This window comes from Centruroides vittatus, unplaced genomic scaffold (genome assembly GCF_030686945.1).
Source record: "Centruroides vittatus isolate TY-2023 unplaced genomic scaffold, ASM3068694v2 contig_1427, whole genome shotgun sequence".
Classification (NCBI taxonomy): domain Eukaryota; kingdom Metazoa; phylum Arthropoda; class Arachnida; order Scorpiones; family Buthidae; genus Centruroides; species Centruroides vittatus.
In genome coordinates, this window is record NW_027120893.1 from 1,099,521 (window position 1) to 1,108,765 (window position 9,245).

Genomic DNA, 9,245 nt, shown 5'->3' on the forward strand with positions numbered 1-9,245 from the left:
GCATTTCTCACAAATGGTTATAGATGTCAACATAAAATACACACACACACACTTTTAGTCTGATACAAATACAATGCAAGTTATAAAATTTTCTTTTACTAAACCTTTAAGCCAAACACTCTGTACTTATAACTATAAAAAGCATAATCAGATTTTCTGTGATCAAAAACTTAATTTATTATAATTATTTTGTAAAATTCAAAATAATTAGTAATAGTTGAAACATGCGGAAAAAAATAAATCAAAATAATATAAGTTAGTATTAAAAGTTTGTCTCTTTTCAGAATCTTTATGATTATAATTTTTTTTTTAAAGATATTCTTGCAATCTTTTTAAAGATATTAATCAACATTAGTAATATTTACCTTCTTATGTATGTATATTGTCATCAAAAGAAAAATTATTTAATAAGAATTCTTGATAATTATTCTTATTCTGTCAATGAAAAACAATAACATAGCTTTTGTTAATTCTTATTATAAATGAATTTAAAACCTATTTTATTCACCGAAATTTCATAATTAAATAAATCATAAAGAATACAAAAAATGAAAATAATATTAAATACAAAATGTAACGATTATGTCCAGCTTTAGATAATTTTAGAACTCGGCCTACAGTTGATGAAAGAAAACCACCTGTGGAATCAAAATCATTATCCTGCAAATAATAAAATATTTTACAATTAGTAAAATATGTACTAATATTATTTTTTAAAAGAATTTATAAATTTTCCAATCAATAATTTTTCACTTACCATATCACCCAATAATTTATTCTGAGTTCTTACTTCCTGTCCAATGTCAATGGAAAGCTTAAAAATTAATATTTACAATAAATTATTTATTTAAAAATAATAATAATGGAATCTTTTAAATATTCATTAAAATATATTATATGAAATTTTTGCATACACAAATGGCATATAGAAATTCAAAAATAATCTCCACTACTAACAAGTTTGATTAAATATTTTTAATCTTGAATAAATCTGTATAATCATAACTATAAATTTTGCTATAAAATTTTCTTATAAATACAGATAAACAAATTAAAAAATATGTTCAATATCAAATCCACTTACAAAACATTGTAAAAATTAATTCTACAATCTTTGAATCAAATAACATTACTACATTTTTACACAAAGGAAAAATTCCTAACCAAAAACAGTCTTTCAGAATTTCTTTACAAAAAAAATAAAAATTGAAATCTTTGACTCACACATCTAAAATCTTCAATAAATAGAAGAAAATATTTATTCATATAATATAAAATTAAAATACATGATGTAATAATCTTAAATATAGTCTACAAGGAAAATTTTAAGAGTATTTTTTCATAAAAAAAACATTAGAAACTAACGTTCATATGATAATTAACTACTTATAACAAATAGGAAACAGATTAATTTTTTAAAAATTGAAGGATATCATTTTATTACATATAATTATTTTGATATATTATTACAATAGAGCATTGATTATCCGATCCCTGATCAACCGTCACGTCGGTTAACCAACCGCATTCTAGTCGGCAAATTCAAATGTCCGCTAGTGATGTGGCACTACAATATTTGGCTATGTCTTGGCTACTTTAATATTATTTTTGTTAAATTTTTGCGTGTTTTAGCTGGAAACACTGGCTCGACCATGAAAAAGAGGCCAGTATTTAAACCAGGCTTAATTTTCTATTTTTCTTTATTTCTGTATTTATTTTCTGCAAAATAAAGAAATAATTTAACAATGATTATTATTTTTATAAAAAATTTGTTAGGCTTAACATCGATGAAAATTCAATGCGAAGTAGGTTAATAGCGATATACTAATGTGCTTATTACATGGGATATACTAATATACTAATACACTATACTAATAATGTATTTTTTCATACTTTTCGGTTATCTGTTTTTTCAGTTATCCGACCAACCTCAGTCCCCAATTGAGTCGGATAATCGATGCTCTACTGTATTTTAATGTACTGAAATTTAGACTAATTTTTATTTCTTTTTGTTTATAATTAATTTAATTTCATTTTTGGTATTCTTTTCACCATAATGTTTAGCTTATATAGTAGTACATCTTGTTATGTATTGGTGCTTATCCAATAGATAGCATTAAAGAACACCAGGAGTACAAAATATTTGAAATGATAATAAATGAAGTAAAAGCAAAGTCTACTCCTTCAAGTGAAAGAAACAAAAATTCGCTCTTGTTTATATTCATTAATTTTAAGCTACGAACAAGCAAGAAACATAAACAAAATAAAACCAACTAAAAGAAGAAAAACAAACAAGCATTTTATTAGCATTGTTGAACCACATATACATAAAATGTAATTTTTAAATGTGAAACAGTAAGAATATGAAATACAAATAATTGAAATTTTTATAATTAGAACAAATAGGTATCGTAATGAAAATAAAAAGAAGTGACAAAAACATAAAAGTATTTTTTTTTTACAATAACATAATTTACCTTTCCAAAAAGGAATTTTGAAATTTCCATGTGGTTTTATATGGGGTGAGGCCACACTTGACTATCAATACTAAGGGATGGAGTTTAAACTTTAATGAAAATAGGATATGTGATTTATGGATAAACTTTTTCAGTGATGTAATTTATGTATACTAAGCATAGACAATGAGAACTAGCTACGGCAAACATTCTAATATTTGGTTCTACCCTACTTTATTGTATCTGAAAGCTAGAATACATATATGATCAGTCCTTCTTGATTGAGAAACTTATTCACGACTGTCGGACTATACATACAAAAATGTAGTATAAATTCTGAGTAGAGGGAATCCATACCATCTCGTGATTGAATACTACATTCAGAAACAAAACTAGAAATTTTTATCAATTTTAAAACTTGTCTTTTAAACTGGGAGGAAAGCAAATTTCCTTCTGGAAATCTAATTTAAATTAAATAACTTAGTAAACATCTTTGAAAATATAAATTCTGACAATGAGGAGAATAATCCTTAAATATATTTAATAAACTGTTAAATTAAACTCCTGGAAAAACTTACTTTCAACAGTTTGAATTCAACATCTTTATTAATTTTTCTAGTTTCTTTTCCTCTATGTTTGTATGTTTTGTGTGTTTTAAAAGATAGAAAAAGGAATATAACACTTTTATTCTTTATAACAAGGAAAGTAAATTATTGTAAAATGTTTTATTTTGAATATTGCACCTTAAAGTTCAAAGTTCTATTTAAAACAATAATTCAACCAAATATTTTATGTTATAATTAACTTAATCCCAAACACTTTTTTGACAAATAGCTCCTCTTCAAGGATTCTCTTTACAACAATCATAAAAAGCTTCAATATTCTACACAAACATAAGATTCAGTAATTGATATTACAGGAGAATTATTATGATGTAACCTGAATACATACTTTCAACAATAAAACTTTAAACACTAATTTTAAAACTATAGTAATTTGGCCAGTTCAGTATACAAATAACACTTAAGGAGAAAATAACTTACTGATTTCAGAGTTGAAATTTTATGTTTTAAACCATCTACAAGTTGCTCATTTTGTTCTTCAATTGCATTATTAGGATAGGAATAACTTCCTTCTGCTAAAATTACATTATGAAAATTTTAATGCAAGATTTGGTGGTAAAAAATAATAATAATTTAAGTAAGAATAAAACCATTGATAAAATAATTAATTTTAAAATTATAATCAAATTATTACTTTTTATTCATGCAATTAAAAATATGTTACAAAAACATTTGAATAAGTTAATTTTCTAATTATTATAAACTGATTTATCAATTTTTTTTTAACATTCAATATTCATAATTTGGTTTAATCTACTTTAAACAAAACTGTTATTTAAAAACTTAACACTTTTATATTCCATGAAAACTGTATGCTATCATAAGGAATACAGAAAAATTGTAATTTATGTCATCTTAATTCATTTTTATTTAAAAATGACTAATGCATTACTTTGTTTTTATTTCAATGATTGTTATTTGTTTAACAATGCATAAAGATTTATGTTTCATAGAAGTTATCTCTGGTTCAAACATAGAGCTATGAAGAAAGGAAAGCGGAGAATTTTCCCCAGACCAGGAAAAAACTTAGGAGCCCTAATGGTTTCTACCTCAATAAATTAATGTTATTTTTAACTAACAAAAATAAAATCTTTAAGACTGCTATTTATTAATAAAGAAACATTCTACATACTTCATTTGTTTAAAAAAAAAAAAAAATTAAAAGAGACCCACTAAAGGACAAAAGGAGCCTACACTAATGACAGACAATAATTGTAATGTAATCAATCAATAGCAACATTGAATGGGGCAAGAAGCATTTGATATTCTATCGAACATTTACCGAATTATTTGCAATACTGTCGAACATTTAACTAAGTAATTGGTAATTATCAAATATGTCTCTCAAAAAAATGAAAGAAAAAACAACCAATGTATGGTATCTGTACCTTATATAGTGACTTTACATATGAAGAAAGAAAAACTTAGTTCAACCAAACCCAAACAAAAAACCTTTAAAATGCAGCTTTCTATTAACTTTTCAAACATTTTCGGACAAGAGACATCTTAAATACACAGAAGCATGGCAAATACACAAGACCAACCAAGAAGGACAAGCAATAAACTTCAGAGAATTGAGTACAGTCTCAGTGGCACTAAGAGCAGGCATAATCTGAATATTTTAGTACGAAAAAGGGACAAACGGTTAAAGAATTAGGCACAGTTGAGTTACTGTTTTAGTTATTTACTTATTTATTTTATTTTTATTTATTTATTTATTCTTGTATTATATTTATGTATCATTTATATGTATATTGTACTGTACAAGTAACCCATATATATTGTATTTTTACTTATAGACTTGTGCACTAGACATCTATGATAATTCAAACATTTAAAATCATTCCATAACAAAGTGCATTTTATAGAAATCAGAATAATTTGATTTTTATTCCCGAAGAAGGTCATTCAAATGGCCGAAAACATTTGAAAAGTTAATAAAAAGCTGCATTTTAAAGGTTTTTTTTGTTGAGGTTTGATTGTTATTTAACTGCAGTTAGAGAAGAGTGAAAAAATTAGTTCAAATATGACTTTGGTAAATAATGTATTAAAAGTGCAATAAAATGTATATTTTGTTTCCCCTTTTTCAGTTTAAAATTAGTTTCTCTACTCTTTTCGACTGCAAGCAATACCATATATATATATATATATATATATATATATTGTATATGAAGCTTTGAAGAAATCATCTGTGAGGTTCCAACCATACATAAGTACTTCACCATATGGCTTAGTATGGGACCCCCTTTATCTGGGTGCCAAACAAGCTTTCAATGGCCTGTCCAAATGCTATTTTTCCTAACTAAAGCGGTTATCTGTAATGCACGCAACAATTAATAGTCGCTAATCACGCTTACGTACAAATAAATCATATAGAAAAATCGAAATAATCTGTTAAAACGTCATTCAGATCAAAAGTAACGTTTGCCTTACGTTCACAATTATATATTTACTATAGAGATTATATAGAATAAGTAATTTAAATATTTCTTAAAAAATGAAGCATATGATAAAAGAACTTACAAGAAAGTGGCCGTCTCATTTTTGTAAATTATGGATTACAAAGCGTGATTTAAACGTGCAACATAACTTCAAAACAAATACGTGTCTTTCCTGGACCGGCCATTGACGCAATCGTCATTTACGGTTGCCAGATTTTCAAATTGTTGACGTTATTTATTAGCGACTTTTTAAAATTTTTCGTTTGGTTCCATTATTTTTCATTTTTTAGAAAAAGCAATTACCAGAAAAATTATATTCTGTTTTTGTTTAATAAGTTTTTTCCTTTTCTCTCTTCGCTTTTTTTTTTTTTTTTTTTTTTACTCTTTCCGCCCTATGAGCGCTAAGAGGGCATCTCTTAGTAAACCCATTATGGTTCGGCTGGCCCACAATGGGACGACCGGGTAGTAGAAAGACGGGGGCCGACATATACGACCGGATCATCCCCCGAAATATTCTTAGAGATTTTTCGACCCGTCCGGATTCGATCCCGGATTCCCCAGATTGTTAAGCCATCCGCGCCGACGCTGCCTATTGTCTAAGTTCCCGACCTTGTTATTTAGCACCGAGGTTATGATTAATTTAAAAAGTATTTATTCCAAACAAATATACTGTATAAATATTACAGATATTTAATACATTTTATTAGCCGCATTTTCAAGATGGTAAAGACCCTTTTCGAGATCCTGCGTCGAATTCAATCGGCTTATGCACCTGTATGGTATACATAAGCCGATACTAGTACTTATATGTACTGTACAGTACCAGTACTTATGGTATATAAGTGGGTAAATTTAGATATATTGGGTCCAACCCTTAGAACTTGGCCTGGCCCACTGTGGGGACGACCAAGTACTAATTAATCGCAAATCAAAAAACTTTCAATTATTTAATATGAAAAAAAAATCATGAAGTGAACATTTAATACATAATCGAAAAGCATTTTACTAATAAGTTAAAAGCATTAAAATTTCAAAAATTTTATCTATTATATTAATATTATTGTAGGAAATTTTTTGATAAAATCCTCTAATTTGGGGAAATCATGGAAAATTGGTTGTATCTGGCAACATGTTGCAACTTATCGTAGTGGCTTGCCTTTTCAAAGGTGTGGTCTAATTTATCTATCAAAACTTTTATCGAGGAAGCATACGGTGGAATATGTCACAAATTCAAGCAATTAAACAACAAGTTCTCCAGCTGAGACAAGAAGCTAACATACAAAGAATTAATGTTTCTCAAGCGTGTGAAGAGTACGTAAAATCAAATTATCCAAAATAAAGAATTATTATAATTTCATCTGAAAGTGATATCTACGTCATTTTTAAATAGTGCATTTCTTGTGTCTTTTTCAGTTAAATTATTAAGCTAGTAATTATAGGTTATTGCAAATTTGCTTGTTCAAATTTATTTTTTAATTTATCTCGTGTTACATATATATATATATAACACGAGATAAATTAAAAAAATATATAAACTCCGTATATAAAGGCGTTGCTTTTAACATAAAGCCTTTATATACGAAATGAGCATTTATTAATAGAAGCACAACTTATATATGTGTGTTTCTATTAATATTATTATTGATTGCCTGATATTATTGACTTGCTAGCACTGAAACAATAATATCGCCTGGCTAGCATTTCAACTCAATTCTTAGTTTTTGTTTAGGCAAAATGAACTTTGTAGTAACGTTTTATCTACGGTGGTATAACAGTTCATCGGAGAGACAGAACGTGATGAAAATATAGTAGTCTTAATTTATTTAAATTTAAAATATCAATTGCATCTATTCTTTAGGATAAGTTTTTAGTATGTGTATATTTGTTGGGTTATTTCTTGATTCTTGGTTGTGAATATGATATAAATATAGTAAATTGAACTCTCAATTCCTATGGTTGCTTTCAAATGTGATTTGGGGTGTACTATAGATTACCACTTATGGAATTTCAGGACTTTGATTATATATTTGAACTCTGGACCGAGATGAGTTCAATGGTACCCTATTTTTGGACCGGAGATGAAAAATAAAAAAAAGTTATCATACTTTTTAAGTTACCATACTTTTTTAATGCTCTCATGAAGAGGGCACCATAGTTGCTAGTACTGCCATCTTGCGGTAAAGTCTGCAAACCATGACATCGGACTATGGTCATCTCCAGTATGGTTAAACACGCGATACGAGAGCGGAGAGAGCGACACGACTTTCGATCATCGCGCGATCGCCATTTCAGTTAATGTTACTTATGGCAGCGAACATTGCGCCGTTCCCACAGTTCATGCTCTCGACCCTGGAGGGGAGCCACCGGCAGGCCGCCATGTGCTAAACATCACTAGTTATTGATTCACAGTAGTTCTTGAACAAAGTAAAAAAAGGGGAGGAAACATCTACTAAAAGCAATTTTAACGGCAAGTGACGTGACTCCTGATCACGATAGAGAGGCCGACTTAGCGGAGAGAGCGACGCGACTCCCTATCATCGTGCGATCACTGGAAAAAAGTATGATAACTTTTTTATTTTTCGTCTCCGGTCCAAAAGTAGGGTATCGTTGAACTCGTCTCGGTCTCCTGAGTTCGGCTATATACCCAAAGACCCGAAATTCCATAGTTGGTAATCTATAGTATCCCCAATATTTGGGCTACAGTTTTCAAATTGCAGACCTATAAATTCCCACTGACATCTGTCTGCCCTCCTTTCTTAATCTTGAGAATGGAGTTAGATAGATGGAGACTATATATGGAAAGCTTAGGAGCGGGAGGCCCTGATTAACTATATACGATCTGTTTTATTTTTTTATTGAGTGTTTTAAGACTAAATTATCTTATCGAAGCTATAATAGTCAGAAATACCTCAAAACCAATAAAAATGAAAAAATTAAATAGTCAAATTAGTTGAAGACAGTTGATATCCAAAGTAAAGCATCCGAGATGTAAAAAAAATATCACCCCAGGTAAAAATTATGGCACTCGAAATGAAAGTCAACTTTTTTTTCTTGGGAGCTTCTCTCTAGTAAAGATTAGCTTGGTAATACTGTAAGCATTTACTTTCCAGGCACTATCTGACGACTAACTACAAATGCTTAGTGGTTTTATTCACTCAGTCACTGGTGGGCTTTAAATTAATATCACTTTGATATCTACATTTATTGAAGTGTTTGTTTTCTAAATTTCTTTAAATACTAATTAATTAAAAAGTATTTTTCTTACTTTACATTTTACTAATAGTAAACCGAGGTCAGAGTCACTGGAGTCAAAAGAACTTTACTAACTCCAACTCCACAACACTGGTTATAAATTTGCTTCTTGAAGTATCACAACAATAGTAAAGGCTAATGTTTATGGGAATCAGATATTTCATTTTATAGTTATATTAGAAATACTTCATTTTTCAAAAAGTTTTATATCATTGTAAAAAATTTAAATAAACCATAAAAATGCGTTTTGCTATGCATGTATCATAACATTAAAATGTTAACAAAAATAGTAGAATGATCTTTTTATGTAGTGCCTGTTGGGATTTTACATTAGCAAACCTGAAGAAAACAATCATCATACCGGTACATGTACAATCCAATATATCTTCCTAAGCCTTTAAGTTTCCGGTACCCAAGATGAAAATTAACATCCAACTGAGACACATAGAGGACATAGACGCTAGTCATGGATA

The 9,245-nt window shown here is 28.5% G+C and overlaps 1 protein-coding gene across 1 annotated transcript; it reads right to left on the reverse strand.

Annotated features, from left to right (window-relative positions):
- Positions 1 to 483: 483 nt before the first annotated feature.
- On the reverse strand, positions 484 to 5,740 carry LOC136968290 (BET1 homolog). Its single transcript, XM_067262291.1, has 4 exons — positions 5,603 to 5,740; positions 3,500 to 3,594; positions 758 to 814; positions 484 to 660 (listed from the first exon to the last, which is right to left on the reverse strand). The coding sequence occupies exons 1-4, from the start codon at positions 5,619 to 5,621 to the stop codon at positions 505 to 507; spliced, it is 327 nt and encodes a 108-aa protein (XP_067118392.1). The 5' UTR covers positions 5,622 to 5,740; the 3' UTR covers positions 484 to 504.
- Between the last annotated feature and the right edge of the window lie 3,505 nt (positions 5,741 to 9,245).

What these genes read in the sequence shown, in the direction of transcription:
- LOC136968290 (XM_067262291.1), bottom strand. An exon ending in AAATTTCAACTCTGAAATCA is followed by an intron (nt 815 to 3,499) that starts GTAAGTTATTTT and finishes TTAATTTTTAAG; the next exon opens with CTTTCCATTGACATTGGACA. An exon ending in ATAAATTATTGGGTGATATG is followed by an intron (nt 661 to 757) that starts GTAAGTGAAAAA and finishes TATTATTTGCAG; the next exon opens with GATAATGATTTTGATTCCAC.